Source organism: Pteronotus mesoamericanus, unplaced genomic scaffold (assembly GCF_021234165.1).
Source record: "Pteronotus mesoamericanus isolate MK-2021 breed Mesoamerican mustached bat unplaced genomic scaffold, CSHL_Meso_final contig_105, whole genome shotgun sequence".
NCBI lineage: Eukaryota > Metazoa > Chordata > Mammalia > Chiroptera > Mormoopidae > Pteronotus > Pteronotus mesoamericanus.
In genome coordinates this window covers 5,335,342-5,361,796 of record NW_026555006.1, presented here as the reverse complement: position 1 = coordinate 5,361,796, position 26,455 = coordinate 5,335,342, and the positions used below count along the sequence as shown (strand labels likewise).

At 42.2% G+C, this 26,455-nt stretch overlaps 1 protein-coding gene across 6 annotated transcripts; it reads left to right on the top strand.

Annotated features, from left to right (window-relative positions):
* Window positions 1-540: 540 nt before the first annotated feature.
* Window positions 541-24,902, top strand: YIPF1 (Yip1 domain family member 1). Of its 6 annotated transcripts, none has more exons than XM_054573352.1 (11): window positions 542-750; window positions 1,049-1,120; window positions 1,489-1,568; window positions 4,873-5,036; window positions 8,398-8,478; window positions 8,728-8,815; window positions 12,538-12,654; window positions 15,879-16,045; window positions 16,402-16,584; window positions 20,694-20,791; window positions 23,499-23,936. In XM_054573352.1, exons 3-10 carry the CDS (start codon window positions 1,538-1,540, stop codon window positions 20,781-20,783), a joined length of 921 nt encoding a protein of 306 aa, XP_054429327.1. In that variant the 5' UTR covers window positions 542-750; window positions 1,049-1,120; window positions 1,489-1,537; the 3' UTR covers window positions 20,784-20,791; window positions 23,499-23,936. The 6 variants fall into 6 exon arrangements, with proteins under 6 accessions (XP_054429335.1, XP_054429343.1, XP_054429351.1 ...); XM_054573344.1 differs by having other exon boundaries at window positions 1,010-1,120; XM_054573360.1 differs by lacking the exons at window positions 1,049-1,120; window positions 23,499-23,936 and adding an exon at window positions 24,782-24,902 and having other exon boundaries at window positions 541-750.
* The last annotated feature ends 1,553 nt before the right edge of the window (window positions 24,903-26,455 follow it).

The following is a 26,455-nucleotide window of genomic DNA, read 5'->3' as shown; positions in this document are numbered from 1 at the left end:
AGGAGGATGGGCAAAATGTTTCTCACCAGGACCACTCAATGCAATTCCACCGTCATTGGACCCTGCGGTATTAGAGTTGGCGGTCAGATGCCCTACCGGGACACTGGAGTGAGTGAGCCAATCCTTACCGTTGCCCCCAAACAACCCCTCCCCGCACTCACCCTAGGTATAACGCTGACTGTCGTGGGAGTGAAATCTTACAGGGGTGGACTTATTAAGACTTCAACCTGACTTCGATCACTCCTTCGCAAATTCAGAGCAATGGATTCATTCCCTCTCTCACTGGTTAATTAAATTTTTATGGCCTAAAGGAACTGGGGGGGAGGGAATTGATGACTTTTTATTTTCACAGCGGTCCTTCATTACGCTATTTCAGGTTTCGATAAGAAAAGAAGTATACACAAACAAAGTAAACACACTCAGGACAATTCCCTACGCCCCGCTGGGGCGAGGCGAGGGAGCGGGACCGTCTCAGGGCGCCCATCTCTCGGACTGTCTCTTTAAGAACCGGGGCTTCGCACTCAGAAGAGGCGGCGAAGGGAGCAGGTTCCAGATGCCAGGGCTGGCTGAAGACTCCGGAAGCAGTTTTCGGGTGTTGCTCTCTCTTTAAGAAGGCTGAGCTCTACCGGGAGAAGGCGGAGAAGTTCCATCCCCCGTATCTCCAGCTTCCGGTGACTCGGAGGGACCGGAACCTGCGCGGATCATCTGAGGCCCTAGCCTGCCCGTGGGGCTGGACTCCGAGGCCCCGAGGTGAGGAGGCCAGATGTGCGGGGCCTACCCGAGACGAAGGGGGCCTGGGATCCCTTGCTGTCCCAGGCTGCTGCAGCCCAGCTCCTCCACCTAAAATAATGCCTCTGCTTCCTAGGCAGCTCTTTCCCACACCTCCCTTGGCTCAGGTTATCCCAGGCTGCTGAGTCGCCACCACTGCAGCACTTGCTAATTGCTTGGCTATGCATAAGCGCCTGACTGGTTGTTTTCTTTTTAATGACCCCCCACCCCCACTCCCCAGTACCGTATGAATAGGTACCATTATGAACGCATTTTACAGATGAGGAAACTGAGGCCCCGAGGAGCCCACAGTCACACAGCAAGAAGCAGCAGAATCGAGAATGAAACCCAGGTCTGTCTGACCCCAGAGCCTGTGACCGTAACCACTGGCTAGGCCAAACTGCCTGTGCCCTTCACTGTTCTCAGAGCCACCTTTCTCAGCCCCACTATACTCCTGGCTTCCTCATCCTTCCACATCAAGGCTGCATCTGGTCCATAAACACAACACTGAGTGAATTGGATGGAACCCTTTTGGACAACCTCCTTAGTTTCTTTTATAACAATTTTAATAATATCTGATGTTAAGTGGTTGTTTTTATATATACCTATGAAACCCCACTAAAAAGAAAAGCAATTAACATTTCAAATGCTGAAATAAGATTTGTTTGCAGAAATTTTATTTTTTGTAACCTGTTAAGTGTATTCATTTTTCCCTTTTAGACTTCTGCAAATTTGCTTTCTAATAATTGGAAGAAGACCCACTGGCTGAATGGCAGCTGTAGATGACTTGCAGTTTGAAGGTACATCGGTTGGTTGCCCACCTTTGTCTTTATGATCAGTATTTCTGCAGCCATAGCAACAGATGTTCATTGCAATGCTGGCACATACATTAAAGAAGATTATTTCAAACATCTTGGTAAAAGAATGTTGGCCCCACCCAGGTTTTTATGTTTGTCCACACCAGCTGTTCTTTTTTTGCCGAATAGCCCTTCAGATGGTAACATCATAAATTTAGTACAGTGATTACAGACAATGTGCATAGAGTTCTTGCTTTAGTTCAGCAAACATTTATTGAGCACCTACTTTGTGCTTAGATCTATGCTAGATAGAGGAGATAAAAAGATAAAGGAGAAATATTTTATGCTACTGGCATAGATAAAAGTATAAAAAGATAATTATGATGAAATATCATCATAGCATTTCTTCATTGAATGAGTAAGTATCTCATGAGTGTGACCATGAACCAGGCAGCTGTTGTAGTTATCAGGGATAGAAGAGTGAACAAACAGCCAGTCTCTTCCCTTATGAAGCTTTCAGTCCAGCGAGGGAGACATTTATTTGTTAAGTGGTCATTTAAATATCTTATTTCAATATTAAATAATCTACAAACTACGAGAGTGCTGGAGGAAAAGTTCATAACTCATAACCCAGAGCCTTCTCTGTGCTAGGGATAGACGAATGCTTATTTGGCTTATAAACACTTATGCAGTTCTTACTATATGGTGGACACTGTTCTATGTGCTTTACAAATATTAAGTCATTTAATCCTTATGTCAATTTTATGAAATAGTTATTTTGTTTTCCCTATTTACCATTTTTCTCTTTGGGACATTCTTACTCCAGACCGTCACATGGTGTGTACCCTGACTCTGTTCAGATCTCACTTCTTTAGAGAGGCCTTCCTTGGCCATCTTACCTCAGTACAGTGTGAGAACGTTCCAGTGTAAAGAATGGCATATACAAAGTGTCTGCTGAAGGAGGAAGTTTGCTTGATTTTTTTCCAAGGTACCGGAACACAGATGGTGGTGAAGGCTGTCACAAGGTGATGTGTGAGAGGGGAGAGGCGCCAAATCTCCCAGGACTTTATAAAACTATGTAAAGGACTTTGCTCTTTAGAAAAGAACACAGGATGCTGTATAGCGGTCATGGGAGGCTTCCCTGAGGAAGAATGCTAGTGTTAGCTGAACAGGTAGAGTTCAGGCCCCTATAGGTGGAAGACATTGTGTCAAGATGGGAACAGGAGTAAAACATAGCATGGGACATGCCAGGAGGTAGAAGCAGAGAATGTTAGTGGTAAAAATGAGAAACATACCAACTTGCACTCAAGAGCAGAAATGGGCAAGAATACCTAATAGAGAGCATAATGTGTGAATAGTTATCTTGTGAGAGATACACACATTCTACATTTCAGTCAAACTATGCCATATGCTATTCCTCAAACAAAGGCCACATTTTTCACCTCTGGGTCTTCCTTATCCCAGTTAATTTGCATGAGATCCCATCCCCCGCACTCTGACCATCCTTCTCAGATGGCAGCTTTTCCCAGAAACCTTTCCAAATCCCATCAGCTAGGTGAGTTATCCTCCTCCCTTGAACCTAGTCGGCCTTTGTTCCTCTAACCTGACACTCTCTGTTCTTCCTTCTGGCAGCCCCTTCCCCCGGCAAACGACTGCATTTAAATATGAGACTTAAGTTCTATATTTCTCTTGGTCTGATTCCCTCAGGCAAAGTTGTGAGTGTCTTTTTACATGTCAGTGCCATGTCCTGTCAGTAAACGGTAGCTATAACATTTATTATATCATCATCCAGATCTCTCCTTAAGATAGATACTGTCTCCATTTCATAGTTGACAAAAACAGAGACTCAGAGATATGGATTAATTTGCCCAGGGTCATGGAGTATTAGAGTCTTAACTTAAACAAAGGACCTCGTGCTTCAGAGTCTCATGCTGTTTCAACAGCCAAAACATTGGAGACTGAAACTTAAGTAATTGTAACACATCAGCCACCTAATTAATTTCAGTCACTTTAGTTTTCTCCATAAAGCTGTTTGCATAGCTGAAAGGCAATAAGAGTGGGTTGGCTATACAAGAGCCCCATCCTACTGTTAATCGTAGGATTCATGCTGTGCTTGTAGTGTTATAATGGTGCCCTGCTGGTACCCTCTTAGTCCTGCCAAGTTCTAGAGATGCCCAGAATTGTATTCAGGAACAGCTAAATAAAGTTCGTTAGGATGCCCAGAGACAGGAAGTCTCAATCATTGCTTGTGGACATGAATAGGTGAGGTTCTTTTCAAAAGCAATTTAATGGTATGCTTGAGAGCCTTAAAAATGGTTTGCACCCTTTGACCTAGTGATCACACTGAGAGGCATTCATCCTAAGGCAATAATCCAAAAAGCTTTTTCTATACAGATGCTCCTCACAGTGTTATTTGTACTAATGAAGAGTTGAAAACACCCCAAACATCCAATAACAGTCGAATAATTGTACTTACAGTGTCTCTCTCCTACTCGCCCTACCCCTGCCTGATAGAATAATATGTAGCCACATAAATGATCATTGTAAAGACTGATATAAAATGAAAAAATCATTTTTATATAATTCCCAGTAGACGGAACAGAATGCAAAATTGTTTATGTAGTATTATTACATCCTAAATGAGTACTTGGCACACTGAAGGCATGCAGTAAATATTTGTTGAATGAATCAATGATCTTCACTGGCATGAATTTTACTATATAAAGAAAAGGAAATATAACAAAAGTTGATAGTGGCTGCCTTTATATGGTGGATTTAAGAGTGATTTTTATTCTGTGGTTTCTACTTTCATTTTTGGCCTCATATTTTCTATAGTAATTACATAGACCTTACTGGAAAATAGAACTTCATTAAATTTTTTTGTACTAGAATCAAAGAAGAAAGGTTTAGAATGGGTACTTGCTGTGGGCCAGGCACTCTGCTAAGGACTTTACTTACGTAATATTCCTAACGTTCCTAAAGTTCCTTAGAGTATATATTATTCTCCCCATTCTATAGATGAGAATACTGAATCTTATACAGGTTAAGTTACTTACTCAGCTTCATGTAATTAGTTAGTAGCTGAGCCAGGACTGAAATCTAGGTCTGACTTTAATTTCTGCTATCTTCCTAATCATTTGTCTACTTCAGCTTGATTTCTAGGTGAGATTTTCTTTCAGAGACTTTTGTCATTTGCATCAGATAGGGTTTATAGCAAAGTTGAGGTTATAACAGCTTGCCTTTAAATGAAAAGTATAACATTTCCAGTGCGGGTTAAATCTTTGATACCCTTATGTTCTAATTTCAGAATTTGGTGATGTAGCCACTTCTCTAGCTGCAAACCCAGACGCCACCACAATAAGTATCGAGGGGCCCGGTGAAACTCCCAGACACCATCCAGGACCCGCAAGAAGCTCTGGGAGAGAAGAGGATGATGAATTACTGGGAAATGATGAGTCCGATAAAACTGAGGTTTGTACATGTCTTTGAAATTGAACGTGTCATACACTTATTCACCATCTCCTGTATGCCAGGTAGAGTGCCAGGCAGTGGCAACACAAAGTGGCATCACACGTGATCTCTCCCTCCGTGGGGGGTTGACAGATAGGCAAACAGACGACTGTCACCCATGGGAAACACACTGGATCGGGGAGCACTGGGGTTGTGGGAGCAGAGAGAGAGGAGTTACAGGAGGCTTCCTGGAGATGGTGACACTTAAACTGGGTCTTAATGAAAGAGTAGGTGGTAGCCAGGGGGAAAAGGCAGGGAGGGGTGTTCTACGCAACAGTTTTGGCAAAGTAACAGGCATGAAAGAACATAGTACAGACAGCACATCTCCCGTCTTCACATACTTTGGGAACAAAATTGAGGTGAAGACAGGAGATGAGGCTGTACAGATAGGCAAGGCCTCAACCCAATGAATATGAATAATCCGAAAACTATTGGGATCTGTTAAAAGAGTTTAAAGTGTGGCCACATACATTTAAAGACATGTAAGATGTGGCAGCCATGTGGAATATAAATTGGAGGGAGATGGACTGGAGGCTAGAAGACCAGGCAGGTGACTGTGGAAGTGGTCTAGGCTAGAAGGGATGAAGCCTGGACTAGGGTTGGACACACTTGTTTAGGGGGTGGGCTCAGGAGGACTTGGTGGCCAAGGGGTGAGAGCAAGAGAGGGAGGATTCCAGGGAGACTTCGAGGTTTCTGCACCTGGTTGGGTAGTGACTGTCAGGCGGCTTTTTTGATCACAAAGATTTAACTCTGTGTACACTTTTCCATGTTCTGGAAAGATCGTATTTCTAGTAATATTTTGTAAATGGAATCATGATTTTAGTGCACTGGAGAGGCAGCACCCAGTTTATAGCAGTGCGTTCCGTCCAGGCTTATTAAAATAGTGGAGCTCTTGGGTGCCAGATGCTCTTAGTGGAACTCCACGGAATATCAAAATAAACACCAAAGTTTGTACTAAATCAGATACTGTCATAGACTAGTTACTGTGACAAGAGCTCTGACCTAGGGGACTAACTCTGAATCCTGGTCCAGGTCAGTAGTAATAGCTGTATGGTGTTGGGTAAGGTACTTTAATTTCCTTAAGCCTAGGTTTCCTCATCTGTAATATAAGGTGCATATGTTGACTATTGTCATTATTAGCATCACAATAGTTAGTATTTATTCAGTGTTTAATAGCTACCAGACACCATTTAAAGTTCTTAACTTAGATCATCTTATTTAATCCTCAAAACAACCCTGAATGCCAGGAACTATTCTTATCCTCATTTTACAAAGGAGAAACCTGAGACACAGGTTAAGTAACTTGCCCCAGTGCACACAACTGGCAGGTAGCAGATAACTTTAAACTGAGGCAGCCGGAGTCCAAGAGCCTGTGTTCCTTCCCTCTGCACTAGTGTCAGTGTATGTTAAGTGCTTATTAAAGTGGTTGGCACCCTCAGGAGACAGGAGTGATCATTAGTATAGTTAAATCTATTAGGGTTCTCTGGAGATGTAGGACCAATAGGATGTAAATACATAGAAAATGAAATTTATTTGGTTTACACGATTGTGGGTGCTTGGCAAGTCCAAAATCTGATGGAGGAGGCTAGTAGGGTGCAGAGTCAGGAAAAAGTTGGAGTTTGAGTTCAAAGGCATTGTGCTGTAGAACCAGGAGGTGCTGGTAATGCAAGTCAAGTCTGAAGGCAGTCTACTGGAGAATTCCCTCTTCCTCGGGAGGTCAGCCTTTGTTCTATGTAGGCCTTCACCTGACTGGCTGAAGTCCACCACATTTTGGAAGGCAATCTGCTTTACTCAAGATGTCCACCAATTTAAATGTAAATCTCATCCAAGAACACCTTCATATAAACATCCAGAATAATGTTTGACCAAATATCTGGGCACCATGGCACTGAGCAACAGCAGGCTTCAGAAGTCTAAGAAGAAACATATGGGGTGGAGGAGAATGTCTTAAAATAGAAAGCATTCTATTTATTATTTTAATGTTGTCTGTGTATAGGAAAGAGGTTACCAACATTCTGACAATTCCTTGGCCCAGCTTATGGAACATGGGTCTGTGGTGTTCCATAGCTTGTGATACTAGGGTTGGAAAGAACCTTCAGTTTCCTCTAGTTCAGTTTCCCTTCCAAGATAACAATGCTGTTTGTGATATGTCAGAAAGACAACCCATGAATACCTCTAGAAACAGGCTGTTCACTGCTTTGTGAAGCAGTGACTACCACTGTTGGACAACTTGAATTGTGAACAGTTTTTCCTTTATAATAAACAAAAATATGTTTTTTGCTAAATTTTTATTTTGATTTTAGAGGGTGAGGGAGGGAGAGAGAGGGGGAGGGAGAGAGAGAAAGAGGTGGAGGGAGGGAGAAAGAGAGGGAAAGAAACATCCATGTGAGAGAGAAACATCAAGCGGTTGCCTTCTGTATGTGCCCAGATCTGGGACCAGACTCGCAACCCAAGCATGTGACCCAACTGGGAAGCTAACTGGTGACCTTTGGTTTGTGGGACAGCATCCTACCAACTGAGCCACACCAGTCAGGGTCTAATGAACAAAAACATTGGCCAAGAGTACCATCTCTCTTCCTTCAAAGTCCCTCAGAGCGTATCCTTTCCTTTTGCTGTATGAATCCTCTTCAGGGAACTGAAGCCGGCAGTCACAGTCCCTGGCGCGCGGCCTGCTTTCTGCTGTCAAATAGCTGTGCTGTTGGGACAGGTGTGGCCCTCCATGGGCACCTCTTGTAAATTGGAGTTTTGTTTCTTTTGTCAGAAGAGTATATTTTACATTTCTAGCGCTTTAGAGTGAAGCAGTATATCAGATTTTCGAGAATTCAGGTGGTGACAGTAGTAAGGATCTTGAAGGGGTGAAGGAAGAAAAGGTACTTACACTGACTGCCTTCTGTATATATGTGTGTACAAATATATGCATATATATGTTATTGTAATTTTGTATAATTAATCTAATCCTCCCTATAATTCTATTATGTTTAATATAATCTATATGATCTATGTATCTATAGCTAAAATCTCCCTGTAAAGTAGATCCTGTTAGCACTACTGTGTAGATAAGAGAATGAAGACTGGGAGGAGTCCAGTGGTTTGATGAGCTGCCCCTAGTGGAGGGACCAGGATTTGAAGCATTTTGGTGTGACTTGAAAACCCATGCTCATTTTTTATCAGGCTGAGAGTTGGGCATGGCTGTTGCAAAGTTGATTGATGAGTGCAGAAGAACTGGGTCTTTTGTACTTCTTGGTTTTACATTAGATGAGCTCTCTTTCTTTCTGTGTACCTGGAATTAGGAAATGATTATGTTTTATTTTACCTATGACAGCTACTTGCTGGACAGAAGAAAAGCTCCCCTTTCTGGACGTTTGAATACTATCAAACATTTTTCGACATAGACACCTACCAGGTTTGTAAAGCAGTTTCACCTTTGCTTTTACATGTGTTGGAGACTTGTTTCTTCTGTGGTTAAGCAATGGAATAATGTGAAAGCTTTTGCATACTGCATAGGGTCTTACTGAAAGTGAAAGGGTTACTAGTGTTTGAAAATGCTGCCATCATAAAAGATCTGATAACTGAGTATCAATTTTGCAGTAGTAGAACTTATTAATCTTAAAAAAAAAATCTTCAGTAGACTTACTGCTTTGTTGTTTTCCAGGTCTTTGACAGAATAAAAGGGTCTCTTTTGCCAATACCAGGAAAAAACTTTGTGAGGTTATATATCCGCAGCAATCCAGATCTCTATGGTATGTGTAATGCCTTTTTGCTTCTTTACCATGTGCCCAGTGAACTCAGGTGAGTGTGCAGGTTACCTGGAAAGTTGCAGATGCACTGTTGGCAGGGCATGCAGCATTTTATTTCACTTTTCTGAGTTTCAGTAGCAACCCTTGCAAAGAATTTTGGGGAAAATGAAATTATCTGTTACATTAATATAATAATTATAAATAATAGTACTTCCTTTGAAAGTCTTCAAATGGCATTACAAACTTGGGACAAATTAAGTTACTTTTCCTAAGGAGATTGTTAATTTCAATTTTAGAGGAATTGGATCGGATGGGGGAGTGTGCAGAAGCACTCTTAATTTTTTTATTGAGTCCCAGCTCTGCCTTCAGACAGACTGGCTCCTCCCGTTGGGACTCAGGCAGCAGCACCGGAAGCCTGTAAGAGGGATGGGCCGAGAGATGACTGTCATCCTCAATGTCCCTGCTCTCTGAGAAAAGCCAAAGGTCTACCCAGTACCCTGCAGGAAAGGACTCCAACATGAGTGGGCTTCTCTGTCTGAGGGGAGAGGAGAGCCAGTGGCTCTGAGAGCTTTTGTGTGCAGGTGCTCTGTGAAAGACTTTGTGTGCATGGTCACATTTAATTCTTGCAACAACCTATGGGATAGGTATCGTTATCCCCATTTTTCAAAAGGAAGCTGATGCTCAGTGAGGCTCAATCCTAAACAGTAGGTATTAGAGTGATTATATAGATTGATTATAAGAGGAAAAGGAATTCATAAGAAATTTCTGGGTGCCAATTAATACATACGTTATTTAATCTTTGCAACAAGGCTATATATTAAGTATTTTATCCTTCTTCTGTATGTGAGGAAACTAAGGCTGAAAGTTGTCAAACTAAAAAAAAGTAGAACTAGAACCCAGTTCAGTGTTATGTAAAGCCCAGATTTATTCTGTTAGACTGGAGGGTTTTTGTTTACTTTTATTTTTAGACTGGAGGTTTTAAGCTATAGAACCTTTTTGTCCAATGGCCAGATGTCCAGTATTTAAAAACAGTGTAGTGTAACTGCTCTGGAGGTTGAGGGGGACCCCTTCTGTTCAGCTCCAGCTCTCTGCGACAGGACTAGAAGTTCCATCCAGGGATCTGTGGAATTCCAGCGAGCACAGCGTGAAAACCATTGCCTTGGCTCATGCCCCTCATCCAAGGGTTGCCAAGTGGTTTCTTTTTAGCTGTCTCATTCATTCTTCTGGCTGAGAGCTTCTTGAGAGGCCGACTCTGTGCCTGAGTAATCCATGCCATCAGTGCCTGGTGGAGGGCTTGGCTCAGACCACTTGTGAGCACCTTACTTTGTGCTAGAGACTGAGGATTCAAAGACAAAGCCATAGTCTCCACCCCCAAGCGGGCGGAAGAGAGAACTAGCATTCTGAGCACTCTGCAGGTGCCAAGTGTGGAGCTTGGCGCTATCTTAAACTGTTTTATTTCCCACACGCCAGGGTAGCCTTATCAAAAGAGAACAATTGATGTTTGTTTCATTCTTTGTGCTTCTCTGGATGTTGGAAATATTTCATAATGTAAAAACCACAGACTGCAAACCAAATTAAGGTTCCCTTCCACCCCACCCCATAGTAAGAGTAGGAATTTGGCAGGACGGAGGAAGAGAGGCAGTATGAAGCAACTTGCAGGCCTGGGATGAACAGGCAGGTTTGTGTCTCTGGAATCCAAACTTCCTTTGTGCCTGAGTGCTCCAGAGGTAACAACTGTGTCTGTTGTGCATTGTTTTGTCCCCAACACTTAGGCCAAGGCCTGGACGGTAGTTGGTACTTAGTAAGTCTGACAGAACACAATATTCTCCGCTTTCTAGTTATGGGTACTACAATATTGTGGCTACTTGTGATATGCTTGGATGGTCTCCACCCATCAGCAACAACATGTGGTCAGTTTTGTCCATTTGTTCTATAAAGCTTTTGGGAATTTTTTTTGTAAGATTTTATGTATTTATTTTTAGAAAGAGTGGGAAGGGGAGAAACATTGATGTGTGAGAGAGGTTGCACCCTGCACACCCCCAACTATGGACCTGGCCCGCAACCCAGGCTTGTGCCCTGACTGGGAACCAACTGGTGACCTTTCAGTTCACAGGTGGCCACTCAGTCCACTGAGCCATACCAGCCAGGGTGGGAATTTTTCATTGTTGTTGGTTGTATGATTTTTTTAAGTCTTTTTTTTTTTTTTTAATTTGTTGCATCTTTAAGGTGCTAGGCTCTCAGAATGATACAATGAACAAGATTTAGTCCTTGGGTATAACAGAGAGCTTGCAGGCTGGTGAGTAAACAACGTGTGGAAAGCTGATGGTGACTCCTTGGAGCACCCAGTCGAGTGTTTGTGCCCTCTTTCTCACCTTCAGGATCCAGTGTGGCTTTGAAAAGTGGTAATCCATATCTGCTAATCATCTCACCCAGCACAATAATTCTCTTAATTTCCTGGCCGGGTGTAGCTCAGTGGATTGAGTGCTGGCCCAGTCAGGGAACATGCCTGGGTTGCGGGCCAGGGCTCCAGTAGGGGGCATATGAGAAGCAACCACACGTTGATGTTGCTCTCCCTCTCTTTCTCTTTCCCTTCCCTTCTCTCTAAAAAATAAATAAATGGAATCCTAAAAAAAATTATCTTAATGTTAAGATACGTCAAAGTACCTGCAATTATCCCAAAAGGTACCGCAAAATATTAGTGAGGTTGAAAATGATGTTCATGAAATTTATTAAAATCTCCAGATTTAAAGTTATATTTGTTCTACTAGTACTTTTTCTAGATGGGGAGAAACAAGGATGGTGTTCGTGAAATCAAACGAAATGATGAAAGGGATTTGCAAAGCATGTTATACTCATCTATTCAGTAGAATGTATTATAATCACGACAAAAGAATAAAGCTGATTTTTATAATAGCTATGGTAGAATCTCCAGGATATAGTAAGGAAAATAAGTATGTATGTAACCATTTGTATAAGACATGGAAGCACACACATACACACACATGCAAATATGTGTTTGTTTATATGCGTATAGAAATCTCTGGCAGGATTTACCAGAAACTTGTTACAATAGTGAGGTCTGGGGAGGGGAAGTGCATAGCTAGGGAACTGAGAGGGAAGAAAGTTTACTCTTCTCTATGTTCCCTTTTATAACTTTCAAACACTAAACTGTGTGCATGTATTGCTTTTTTTATTTAAAAGGAAGAAAGAAAACAGTAAAGCCTTAATACACCCATAGTGAACTGGTAGCTTACATTAACTCTTCCCTCAAGTGCTCTGCTTGCCATACTCTTCTCAGAAGGACCTGTCTAATTTTAGGTTGGTTGGTTTCTTTTTTCCTGGTACTAACATTTGGCACTTGGATAAAGGAAGTAACTTGCTTCCTGTATACTGATGGTAAACGTTCAACAAAATGCCTGTGAATTATTTTGGTGATCCTCCAATAAAAGAAGTCATAAACAAATAAGTGCTTTTATTCACATAATTATGGGAGGTGTTTTGGCTTTTGCATTCCAATCTCCCGGTCTTTAAGGCAGCTAATTACTGAGTTTTGTGTTTGGCCTTTTAAAAAAAGAAAATTCCCACTAAATGAGTATTGAATGCATCTAAAAATCATTTCCTCTTGCTTATATGAGTAGGGCAAGGGAGATGAGAAAATATTCTTTAAAAATCTAAAGGCTGGTGCTTCAGTTTTTAGTCTCTGAATTTTTTGATTTCCTTTGCAGGCCCCTTTTGGATATGTGCCACATTGGTCTTTGCCATAGCAATTAGTGGGAATCTTTCCAACTTCTTAATCCATCTGGGAGAGAAGACATATCATTATGTCCCCGAATTCCGAAAAGGTTGGTGAATAGCTTGCCTCGTTTGGAATGCTGTCAGTCTGTAACCGTGAGTTCCTTTCATCCACTGAGCTGTTGGGCCCCTCCCTGTCTCTAGGTGCTGCATCCCCTCCTTTCTGTGTTTTAGGGTTTAAACATACCTCATGTCTCAAAAGTTACCACCCATCTATATAAATCCACATAACTAAAAACCATACAATATACATACAATTTACCATATTAACCATTTTTATTTACTTTTTATTTTTTAAAAGATTTTATTTATTTTTAGAGAGTAGGGAAGAGAGGGAGAAAGAGATGGAGAAACATCCATCAGTTGCCTCTCGCATGCCCGTAACCAGGGACCCAGAACCCAGGCCTGTGCACTGACTGGGAATCAATCAGTGACCTTTCGGCTTGTGGGACAGTGCCCAAACCACTGAGCCACGCCAGTCAGGGCCACACTAACCATTTTTAAGCATACAATTCAGTGGTATTAAGTCCAGTCATAATATTGTGAATCTACATAATCTCCTGGAAAACTCTAAGGGAATGCCCAGCAGCAACTGGAATTTATTCACAGAAAAATGTATAGAATAAGCAAAAAACAGTGTGCATGAACGTTTCCATTGTAGCATTATTCGTGTTATCTAAATATTGGGAGCAGTAGGGGTGTTGTTATTTAAGTCATGATGGCTCAACTAGCTAGGTCTGTAGCCACTAGTTTATGAAGCTCTAGGAGCAAGGTGGAAGGCTGATCATCCGAATTGATGCCTGTGCTGTTAGCAACTTTGTTAAAGAGAAGTCTGTAGATGGTCTGGGCCTAGAAGGCAAAATGCAGAATTGAGTGTGTCCTAGTCATGGGCTTGTGGGCGACATTCCTGTTTTAAAACTTCCTTTCTTGTAGTAGTATTGGATACTTAAAAACAAAAACAAAAACAGCTTTCAGGGACTTGGAGATGAGAGCCACTCCAAAAAGGGAAAGTTTGGCTTTGTAGGAGATTGACCTGTGCTACTTCCTCACTTTTCTTCTTCCCCCTTGCCTGCTGTCCCGCTGAGAGGCTGTGCACAGACTGTATAAAAGCATGGTCTCTGGAACCAGGCCGCTGGCTTCAAGTTCCAGCCCCACCGCTCAGTAACTTCTCCCTTGTTGGGCAGGTTATTTCATTTCTTTTGGCCTCAGATTCCTTATCAGTGAAATGGAAATAATAATGCTTATATTACAGGGCTATTGTATGAATAAAAAGTTGATCTCTGTAAAGCAATATTACATATATATACATATGTATGAACAGATACACACATATGCATGTCGGTAGAGATATATATTTACCTGTGTGTATGCAGGTGTGTCTCTGTGTAGTCTCCCTTCTTTCCTCCCCTCCATCCTTCATGCCCAGTTTCTCTTCTTCTCTTTCCTTCCCATCGTGGAGTCAGACCTGGATTTGTTCCCAACTCCATTTGTCAGATGACCTTGGTTAGAGTTTAACTCAACAAATAATCCATGAGATATAGACCCAGCCTTCAAGTAGCTTCAGTGGTTAATCAAAGAAAGACAGGTAAATGCATATTGTTGTAAAGAGTACATGTTAATTTCTGTATCAGAGGTAGGTATAGGTATTTTGACAGAAAAGAAGGAGTGAATCACCTGCCTGAGGTCTGGAAGCTTAGGAGGGTCTTTATCTGTTCCTGTCCTCTTTGGTTGAGCATCCCAGTATCAGGGAGTCAGAGGATGTATGTACAAGTAAGATAGCCATTGCCTCTATCAATAAACAGGTCTCCATTTTATGTAGAGACTATAAGTCACACATCCAAGTTCAGATCCTGCTGCCAGTCCTGCTGCCACCACTTATTCATTATTTGACCTTTTAGCTTCTCTGATCCATTTCCTTATCTCCAAAATGAAGATGCAGAATATAGGAAATAATGTGCTTACATATCTGTTAACAATATAAAAAGCTAATTATTGGTTATTTATTATTTATCAATCAGTATTTTGGGTATACCTGTTTTTACTCATTTAATTCTAATACTCTTATAAGGTATAGCATACTATTATTATTCCTATTTTACAGATAAGGAAACTGAGGCAGGATGGCTAAGTAACTTCCATCCAGTGTTACTTAGCTGTAAGTGGCAAAGCTAGGATTAGAATCCATGGAGTCTGCGTCCAGAGTCTGTGCCCCTGACTATTAAACAGTGTTGTCTGTAGGGCTCTAGATAAAGCACTCAGTGTAATGCCTGACACCCAGTGGCTACCTGTAGCCATAATAGTAATTCTTTTCCCCTTCTTTTAGTTATCTAATTAAAAAACAGTGTGTCAGCAAATTTACATTTGGCTTAATCAGGAGTTTCCAATGGGAAAAAACTGCCCTGGGAGCTAACAATATTTTGGACAATCACGCGTCTTAACCAGAGTCTGACTGTAATTGCCAGGGGTGCCTTTTTTCTTGCCAAGAGTGTTAAGTGAATTACCTGGTGATTTTCATGTAGGAAGGGCTGGTGCCACGGGCTTAGCCACGCTTTACGATCCTCTCCTCCAGAAAAGGGAGAAAGAATCCTCCAGGGTGTGCTGCTGCCAGAGGAGGGGGAGGCACTGTAATATACTGAACATTGCTGTTCTGTGGAGCCGCTAAATAGCTTTTCCACCACAGAGATAGAATTATTTAAAGAAGGAAGTGAAACTGGAGAATATTTCAAGCAATTCATCAATGAGCTGGAACTCACTATTTCAGAGACAGAAGGAACCCTAAATAGCGTGCAGAGCGAGTTAATCTGTACCCAGGGCATTTTAATAAATTTGCTAAAGAAATCAGTGTCAGCTCTTGTTATACTAGGAAGGAGGACGTGTTCTTCCAGAGGGATAGTTGGCTTTCATTTGATTGAAATGCTTAGTATATTTAAACACTTGTGGCCCTCTGAAGTATATCAGTTGCATAATTCAGTTTTTAATAACCAACTTTATAATATTAGTTATTAAACAAATTTTTAAAAACCATAGGAGAGACTACTGGTTATCACTACAAAGACAAATGCTGAAGATTCATCAGTTCAGCACATTTATAGAGCACCTACTATGTGTCGGGTGCTGTGCCAGCCTCAGGATCTATGAAGACCAGTAAGATACGAGCCCATGGTCAAGTGAAGTCGATGGACATGTTAGGAATAGGTCCAGTGAGGCACTGAAAGTGCTCTGACAGTGCATTGAAGGCTCGGCGGGGATTAAAACTGTGTCCTGTCATCCTCAGTGTCCATAGCAGCCACAGTCATCTATGCCTATGCCTGGCTGGTTCCTCTCGCACTCTGGGGTTTCCTCCTGTGGAGAAACAGCAAAGTTATGAACATCGTTTCCTATTCGTTTTTGGAGATTGTGTGCGTCTATGGATATTCACTCTTCATTTACATCCCCACAGCAGTAAGTACAATGCTTATTCTGAGTGATGTCCTGTACTTGGTTGAGTATTCAACCAGCATCATCATTTCTAGCCCAACATGATGTACACCTGAAAAATACCCTGTGAATTTACAAGTGCAGCATGAATGGGGGCTGAGGAGCCACGGGCCTTCAGTGGATCTCAAACCCTTTGCTGTGAAAGCTTTCACCAGTCTGCATGCTGGTGGTGTTTCTGCAGGGTGTGCTGAGAAACCAGAGAGGCAGTGGGGGCCCAGTGCTGATTGGCTCACAGGCTGTTTTAACCATATGTCCCTGGGATGAACACATGTGTCTCTGAAATGCCTCCAAAAACCCCTCCCCTCCCTCTCTTCTTTCAGATACTGTGGATTATCCCCCAGAAAGCCATTCGTTGGATTCTAGTCATGATGGCCCTGGGTATCTCAGGCTCTGTCTTGGCAATGACATTTTGGCCAGCTGTTCGTGAGGATAACCGGCGCGTTGCCTTCGCCACAATTGTGACAATTGTGTTGCTTCACATGCTGCTTTCTGTGGGCTGCTTGGTATGGTCTCATTCCTGTGTTATTATTGTATGCTTTAAATGCAAATGCTTAAAAGTCTCAAACTGTTAGACATTATTGTTATTTAAAAACTGGCTCCATGGAATAAATACTGTTTTAGACTCTTCTGGATGAGAAGTGGTAAAGTCATGAGGATTTGATTGTAATCCCAGCTTTACCTAATTTCTAATGTTTGATTAAGATTTGGTGTCTGGCCAGAGCACATGGGGGTGGATGAGTGTCTATAAATAGGGTTGGGGGGTTATGCTTTTGGATGCCTTTGCTAGTTTTCTGCATGTAATTAGAAATAAATTTTGAAATTTAAAGCTTCATAGGTGGGAAGCTTGAGAATGAAGTCAAATCTAGGAAAGGGGAGAATTATTTTTAAGGTGAACAACATTTAAAATAGTTACTAGTTCCTGTGCTTAGGTGTCTTTTTCAGGGAGAGCATGTGCTTTTGAGTCAAGCAGGCCCAGACTGAAGACCAGCTCTGTCACTCACTGGCTGTGTGAACGTCTCTGAATCTGTAATATCAGTGTAATAGGCCCTGCCTCAGACAGATATTCTGAGGATAAAATGAAATAATGTAGAACACAGAACGTAGAACTTATCCCATAAATGCCCATAAATTAGATCCCTTTCCTTTGATCCTAAGGAGACATGGCTTTATATCTCTTGTACACATGGTGCACAAAAACTGCTGTCCATGGCCTTAACGAGGCCTGGTGCAGGTTTCAAAAAAACTCTTGAGTTCGAAAATGTTAATGGTCACTGATGAAGGAAAGGACATACCCCTGGGAGGCAGACCATATAACACATGTCCAGACCCTTGGCCAGGTTTTGCAGTTATTGGAGGAAATATTTCTTTGGTATCATTTGATCTTTAATTTTTGTGTAGACAACCATGGTCTCATTAAGTGCATTAATAAGATTCTAATACTTTGTTATTGAAAAAGTCTCATAAAAAGTTGTCACATTCCAAAATGCTGACCTGGTTTACACACACTCCACATGTGCCTAAGCTTTAAACCCTGGAGAGAGAGGACTACGAGTTTGACTCATGACAGAGTGACACTGTTCAGTTCTGGCACTTGGAGTCTCTGGCTGATCCCTTGAAATGCTGCTGTGACTTTTCTGTTTGCTGAAGAAGAATGCCCTGTTCATTGTAACTAACTCTGACTGTAATGCCTTTCACTGGCATCTTCCTATCTCTCTTCTGAATTTCTCCCCACTATATACCTGGTTGGGAAGTTGGTGAGGAGAAAAAGCATCACCTTTTTTGCTTCTGTAAAGAAGAGAGAAGAGCAAGGCAGATTGGATAATGGAGCAGGGAGGTGTGGTTGTGGTTGTTACTACTATTATTAACCCATTTCATCTGGTATGTATGGCCAGGATCTTTTACCTCTTGTGCTTATTACTCCCTTTTGGGGTAAATGACACTGACGTTAAGGTTTGCCTGCCCATCTTGCTACTCAGAAACTTTTTATGTAGGACCTCTTCTTGGGAGCACAGGTTTTTCCTCCTTTGAGCAGGGAGCTATCCCATGATCACGTGTGTAGCCAGGGCCCCAGTGCCTGGGGCTTGGTTTCCACACTGGAGAGGGCCTCCTCCTTTCTCTTCTAGAGACATGCAGTGCAAGAGGGCCAATGCAGAAGTTAGGAGGCGGGTTCTAGTCCCAGCTCCATCACTCCCTGCTCTGCTTATTTCCCCTCTCCCGACCCCCACCTCTTCCCTTAGAAAAAGGAGCTGGAGTAGTAACATCTTCACTGTTAAAGATTAACTGGTGCGTGCAACATGAAAAATAGGACGAGCTGTACAGACGAAGACATCATTGGAAAGGCAGGGAGAGCAATTGGCAGGGGAGTTCGTTGAGCCAAGGGGCACCAGTTGAACCAGACAGCTTGGCCTTCTCACTCTCCTCTGGGGAGCACAGATTGGTGTTTTTGCCTTAGTGCAGTGAGGCATGTGACAGCCTACACCTGCTGAGGTCCCCTTGGTGCTGCACCTGCACATGGTCTCTATGTTGGTACTGGCACACGCCTGTGAGGGACAACTGAGGAAGCAGAAGAGTGTGAGTCTTTGGTATGATTGGGGATGTATGAGCTTACATTTGCCGTGGTTAGTGCTGATAGCAGAGGGTCCTGTGCCCTAGTATTTGTGGAACTAATGAATCGTAGAGGTATAACTTGCCCTTAGATAATTTTTTCCAATCCTTATGTTTTACAGATAAGAAAATTAAGTCCTATGTGTCACGTGTTTTTAGAAAACAAAAAAGAGAGGGGAGGAGGGTATAAGGGGACTGAATTGTAACAGAAAAAATACAGTAAAGATTAAATCAAGAAAAAAATGACTAAAAGGGCTAAAAATTTATTGTTTTTTTAATAACAGGGTACTTTCACATTTTTGTATTATTTGAATTTGTTACATGTATTTTAAAATCAGTGAGCCCTAGGCAGCACAGCTCATCTGGTTGCAGCATCACAGTAACCTAAAGGTTGCGAGGTTTGATTCCTGGTCAGGGCACATACCTAGGTTACGGGTTCAGTACCCTGTCCGGGTGCAGGTATGTGTGACTCTCCCCACCCCCACTCCTGACTTGTGCAAACCCTTGTCTAGATGAAAACGTGTGCAGGAGGCAGTCCATGCGTCTCTCCTGTATCGATGTTTCACTCTCTCCCTCTCTCTCCCTCTAAAAGCAATGAAAAGAAATGTCCTCAGGTAAGGCTAAAAAATAAATAAAAAATATATTCCTTCTTTCTTTTAAGAGAGAGAATTCCTCACTTAATCTGTAAAGGTAAACTATCAAATTAAACAGTTCCCAACAAAACAAAGCAAAAGTGAGGCCCATAGGGGTGGAGTGACTTGTCCAAGTCACAGTGCAAGTTATTAGCAGAGCCCAGTTTAGAACCCGGGTCTGTTGTCTCATTCCATCTGATGAGGGTCTCCTCCAGGTGGCTGGAAGAAAAGCAGTGTTCCCGCATCGTCAGGGCTCCGTGGCTCCGTGCTCCTGCTAGTTAACTCGAGGGGCCCAACACTACCTGCGTGGCCCGTGGGCCGCCCCTTAAGTTGAGGATTGTTGTTCCCCTGCCTCAGAAAACAGTTGCTGGAAGGGGTTCTGGGAAGGAAAACTTTTAAAACTAATAGAATTGCTCTGGGAATGTGATAAACTAGAGGGACTCTGTAGCTATAAACTTTTTGAAGTGGACTATTGTAGACATTAACTGAAAATCTGTTCGGGATAGCTCCAGCATGTCATGTTGGTGCCCCCTTCTGGCCAATAGAGAGCAGAGCAGGTGAAATGGTTCTTGACATGGCTTTTTATATTTTTACCTTTCTAAGGAATGCCCTGACTCGAAGGGCATGCAGTGGTCCTTGATTTATTAATGACTCACCTTTCCTTTGAACATCTAGTGTTCAAAGGCTAGTGAGATCGGTATTTTCCTGGGCTAAAGTTAGGATTCTCAGACCTTGACACAGGTGGGAAGATCTTCCTTGATGTTTTCTCCCTTTCACCTCCTGATTTTTGACAGTTAAATTGTAGATGGTAAGTGGAAGCACTTACTAAACTGTTCATTTATAAGCTGAAGAATTATGAGGTATAGCCTGCCTGGCACTTCCTTTTTAAGGTCTTTACAGAGCCACCTCGTTGGCAGCATTCTATTGTAGTTCAATTCATTAAGTATTGATCTTCACATTGCCAGGTTCTGGATGAGGAGCTGGTGACACAGAGACAATAAGGATACAGTCTTTGGAGGAGAGACTTGAGCTTTGGAATTAGAAAGACCCAGCTCTGAGTCCTGGCTTCACCGCTTACTAGCCATATGTGCCTGATTGAATGACAGCCCTCTGAACCTCAGTTTCTTCATCTGTCGAATGAGGACAGTAACAACCTCAACGGGTTGTTTGAGGATGAAATTATATGTAGTAAATGCTCAATAAATGGTGGTGAAATTTACAAAGGCACTCACAGTCAAGTAAGTGAGTCAGACAGAAGTCAGCTTGATGACCAGTGTGATATGGGAAAACATAGGGGCCGCAAGAACCCAGAAGTACTATTAGCATAGAGTCTAGAACACTGTTTTAACTCTCTTTTGGGCCTTCTTTTTCTACAGGCATACTTTTTTGATGCACCAGAGATGGAACATCTCCCAACAACTACAGTTGTTCCAAACCAAACAGTCATAGCAGCCAAGTCCAGCTAAAGAGGAAAGTAAGAGATTGCATTTTTATCTCCTTGCTGTGTGGTGTAGTAAAAAATGGACAGGCACATCAGTTCTGCTACAGTCCACATAAGAACAGAGAGGGCCAGACCCTCTAATCTTTTTGCACCGTTTTAGTGTGGTGTTTGTGTACATGCATGTCCCTCTTGCTGAAGTCTTCAGTTGTGAAATCCACATGATCTGACTTTATAAATTTGGGAAACACAGGTGTTTAGGTTCTTCTAGAAGAGGAGTGCTTGTCTTTTAGTCCCAGCATCCCCTCCACTCTGCTCTCTATCCCCTTCCCAGCAGTGCAATATGGGTTTGTTCCATTTGGTTACAGTCCTGCTGGTTTTGTTTTTTGTTTTGTTTTGTTTTTTTAATAGTTTCTCTGTGACTTTGCCACCTGGCCTCAGACTCTGAGTGTGAATTCTCTTAAATTACTCATGGCTTCTCCAAAGCTTACAAATTCTTGTGCGTGGTATGTTCTCTGGGCCTCTGATGATTCCACTGTCAATGGTTAGCTCAGTGGGAGAGAGTACAGGAAAAAATGCCAGTCCCTGCACAGCCTATTCCTTGCCTCCCTGTTCTGCCTCCTCAGCATTCCAAGGCTGCAGCCGTGCTGAACTTCTTGCCATTGCCAGACACCTCATGCCTTTACATTTGCTGTTCCAGATGTCTAAAATGTTCCTTCCCTTCCAACAGTCATCACTTACCTTGCTATTCCATTACACCTTGTGTTGTACATCACAGAGGAGAGTCTTGTTTGAACTGGGTCCTGAAGGCTGAACAGGAGCAATCAGTTACCCATTGTTCTGAGGAGCAGTCAGCATCCTGTGATTTTGGGAAGATGAAGACATAGGTTGTTCATTGGGGCATAGTGATGCTGTATCACTGAGAACAAAAAAATCTGGAGAGAGGTAGATGTAGAGAACACAGCGGTAGCAGTTGCCTGGGTCTCTGCCTTGGCCCAGAGTACCTGACATCAACCTGGTGAGGTCCTGGTTGGGGGCTCTCTCAGCCTGCTCCTGGGCTAAGACTTTATTTCCTTCCTTACAGTGAGGTTATGAAGGCTCCAGACCAAGTGTCCCAGGTGCTGTGACCTTAAGAGTCAGAAGCTGGCATCTGAGAAGAGACTGGCCCTCAGGACCCTTGTAGACCTCCCATCCTGATTTATAGAGATTTGATACCTCTGGGCTTTGCTCAGATCTATAAACTTAGGTGTCAGCACCTCCATTTGGGTGTCAAGTCTCCAAATGAGATCGTGATGAACAGTTTCTTTGGAGCCTCCCTGGCAGAAGCATCAATCTCTTTGCCAGGGAGAGGGGCTGTCCGGAGCTCCAGGCTCTGCAGATTTATGATCTGGCTGTGCCCTCTCTTGTAATCTCTGGACTTCCAGCTTTCACTGAAAAAGTAATGGCTTCTAATCTCGCAGATAACCTTCCTCATGTAAATCTGTGCATTGGAGAGCGTGGCCTAGAGTACATTACCGGCAGAAAATTAACCCCATTTCTCCCTGAAACCTCCAATTACTTGTAATCAGGGAAGCTACCCCTACAGAAGCCACTGATGTTTCTAAGAATATCTGGCTTCCTTCTTTCCTTCCTTCCTTTTAAAAAATTAACTTATCACCTGAGGGCCAGTGCCATTTCTTCCCTGAGCCAAAACTCTGGTAGAGTCTGGAAACTATACCTATGAGTCTTTCTTTGGTTTGAAAGATGGAATATCTGAAGGGCTGCACCTAGACTGGAGCTGCCTTCCCAGGGGCGGTGACAAGTGGGTCTGTTCAGAGGAGCGCGGCCAGCAGATAATTATACTGTAGTGTGAGAAGGGCTTTAATAAGAGATGAGCATCAGGAGACTCCTTTATAATTAAAACCCTCCTGATTTATACACAGGGTTTGTATGCAATTATCCTTTCACTCACTCGTGTCAAGAGCACTCATTTTATAAGCCAAAGCTCCACTCCTTTTTACTAGGTTTACACACATCAATTCTTTTATTCTGAAATCAGCTTTAACTCAGTGTTCTGATCCCCTTTAGCACAGCATCCAGACTGCATGGCTTCACACCACGGCTTACACGGTTTTCTTCCAGCCCCTTATTTTTTTCCACTCGGTGTCTGAAATGTCCCTGCCCAGAGAATCCATTTTCAGTTCCTGGGCTATATCTTTCTCAATGTCCTTCTTTGTTCTCTTTTTTTTTTGAGGTGAATTGGGAGAATCTGGGGTGGCAAATAGTCCAATATAATAACTTTTTATTCTTTTTAAAAAACTTATTTAGTGGAAAATTTTAAACGTAGATATAAGTAGAGTGACTAGTATATTGAGTCCCCATGTATGCATCAGCCACTTTCAATGAATGTCAACTCCTGGCTGATCTCGTTTCACCCATACATCCACCTCTTTCCCTTATATTATTTGAAGCAAATATAAAGCATCCTTTCATTTTATCCATGATATTTAAATTCTGTATCTATAAAAGACACTCTTTAAAATATTACTATAATACCATAGTCACATCTAAACAAATTATAACTCCTTAGTATCAAATAGATTGGGTTGGCCAAAAAGTCCGTTATGTTTTTTCTGTATGCTGGCTCCAATAGCGCTTAGCTGTCTTTAACGTCATTCGAAACAATTTTGTTAGATTGTATTGTGACAACTGTCATATCAGCGTGTGTTTGAAAACAAACTTATCAAAATTGTTTTTTTTGCAGCCATTTTAACATTGAAGATGGAAGAAAACATGCAACATTTTCAGTGCATTATGCTTTATTATTTCAAGAAAGGTAAAAATGCAACTGAAATGCAAAACATTTGTGCAGTGTATGGAGAAGGTGCTGTGACTGATTGAATGTGTCAAAAGTGGTTTGCAAAGTTTCTTGGTACTATTGACACTTTGGCCAAATAATTCTTTCCTGTGGGGCTGTTTTATGTGTTAGAAGGTATTTAGAAGCACCCTGGCCTCTACTCACTAGAAGCCAATGGCAGGAGATAGCCAACATACTCAAAATTTCTAAATCAATAAAGTTATTGCTGAAAAGGAAAAATGTGTGTTTTATTTTATGGAAAAAACTAAATGGGCTCTTTGTCCAACCCAATACTTAAGTGTTTGGATTTCATATTGATCGATGTATCTCCTGAATGTCTTTTTTTTTTTCTTTTTTTTAGAGAGAGAGGAAGGGAGGGAGGAAGAGAAGGAGAGAGACATCAATGTGAGAGAGAAACACTTATCAGTTGCCTCTCATACGTGCCCCGACTGGGACCAAACCCATAACCCAGGCATGTGGCCTGACCGAGAATCGAACCAATGACCTCTCGCTTTGCGGGGCAATGCTCAGTCTGTTGAGCCACACCAGTCAGGGCTTAAATGTCTTAAATTATAGAATCCTATTCTGTCTCCCTCTCTCCCTTTGCCATTTATTTGCTGACGAATTGTTTATCTTATAGTTTCTCACTATCTGGAGTTTGCTGATTGTATCTTCACACTGTCATCTAACATGTTGCCCTCTTGTTTTTTTTCTGCAAATTGGTGGTTGTATCTAAAGATTTGATCAGATTCAGGGTTTGTTTGTTTTTTTTGTGGGCGGTTGGGGGGAAGACTGCTTGCTAAGTGCTGTCAAATACTTCCATCCATAAACTCATAATGCCTAATTATCTTTCTTTTTTTGATATTAGTGGCCATTAATAAGCAATGCCTAGATCCATTAATTTATTAGGAGCTCCAAAATGGTGGTATTTCAATTCTGTTTTCCTTCTTTGTTTATTAACTGGAATGCTTCATTTATAAAATTTCCCTTCATCTCCCATTTAGTTATCTAGTGATATAGTTTATATAAGAAAAGCAGTCTGGTGGCAGCAGACTGCTTTGGTGTCGAAGTTACACCTTTAAACATAAATAACATGCTTTTCTACACTTTAGTTCCTTTCTCTATGAGGGAATCTTTATCTTGAAAGTTACTCTTTTTTGTTTTGCAGTCCTCTTTTATGTTTTTTACAGTGCGGCTCTTTTGGACACAAAAGCCAGCAGGAAAACTGAGGGAATGGCACCAACCCCTAACATCTGGATGGTGCCACACTGAAGACTAATTACCTGTTTAACAAACAAAAATTAAATGTTGTTCAGCACATGTGTCTGTCAGCTCTTCTTTCTCACCTGTCCGTGATCATTGTGGCTCTGCCCTGATCTGGAGTGAAATACGAGGGAATGGGTCGGGCGAGCTCGGATGCCCTGCATCCGCCTCCCACGCCGTGTGATGGGCTTCACGTTCGGTACGCCCCTGATTCCCAAAGTGGATCCACCCTACCTTCTGATGTCTCTTTTCTGAATTGTGTACAGGTTTCTTCTTTTCTCCAAATGCTTGCCATCCTAAAGTGGCCAGTGTGAACTTTGGTTGGGGTTCATTAGTCACCTGAAAGTTTGTCTTTGCTGACCTGATACTGGGCAACTGAACTTAATGGTTGCAAAATAAATACCTCACATAACACCTGTGTTTGCACTTCATGCCTTTGACCTCACGTTCTTCCCTGATTTTTGTCATTAGCATGCTGGAGGCTGCTGAGAATTTGATGTAGTGTGCTAGCTGCTGTGGTATGGGGGTTAAATTGAGCTTCTGAATTTTTCCTCCTCTAAGTATGAAACACTTGGTTTAAAGAACATGCTCACTTACAACCTATTTTGACAATGATTTTAGAAATTTCTTTTAGGGCACTTTGAGTGCCTCTTCAAGGTGGCAAGCCTTTCTGGCTAGAGTACATTCAAGGGAGAAACCAGTGACACCTCAAAGATATTTTTTAATACTTTGTATTCAAAATGCACACCATCTGGAAGGCTGAGCTTCTGCCAGGTCACTATTGATGATTCCCTACTGTTTTTGTTGTCCTCTTCAGTTCAGGAGTTCCCTAGGTATTTCTCAGTAGGCTACAAAGACACATTTGTACTTAGGAGGCCGACCAGGACAAAAAAGAAAGGCACACACAAATTCAGGTGATAGTGAGCTTAAGGCCACCTTGGCAAACCTAGGGACAACATCTACAAGAGAACTGGGTGACAAGATATCACCACAAACCCCAGAATTCAGGTAGGCGGAAACCATTGTCAGTTTGAAGACTTACACAGTATCAGCAATTTTGTGGAAAGAAGCAGAGGGAAGCAACAGGGTACCTGAGAAATCTAAAAATACGAGAACCTCAAAATAGCCAGCAAGTACTCCCTGGAAAGTACAGAGGACCAAGAGGAGAAGAGCATTTGGCAGTGGGGTTGGGGTTTGTACAACCCAGTTTGTGGCTGATGAGTACCAGGGCTCTAAAGTAAGATCTGAAGAAGCTAGAGCAGACCAGGTCTTATTACCTCTCAAAACCAGACATAGTGTCTCTTCAGGACACCAGAGGAAAAAATTCAGGAATAGAATACAAATAGGGAAGGGCAGGGATATCTGGAGCAAAGGAAAGGGAAGTCCAGGTGAGAGTGGGGATGGGGAACAGAACGAGGAGATCTCAGAGCATCTGAAGCCATATTTTTGAACACTTCATGAAAATATGGAAAAGGAAGCTGTCCCAGGGATGTCCGACCTGTGGCCTGCGGGCTGCAGGCAGCCCGGGATGGCTATGAATGCGGCCCAACACAAAATTAGAAGTTTACTTAGAACATTATGAGAATTTTTTTTTTTGTGTG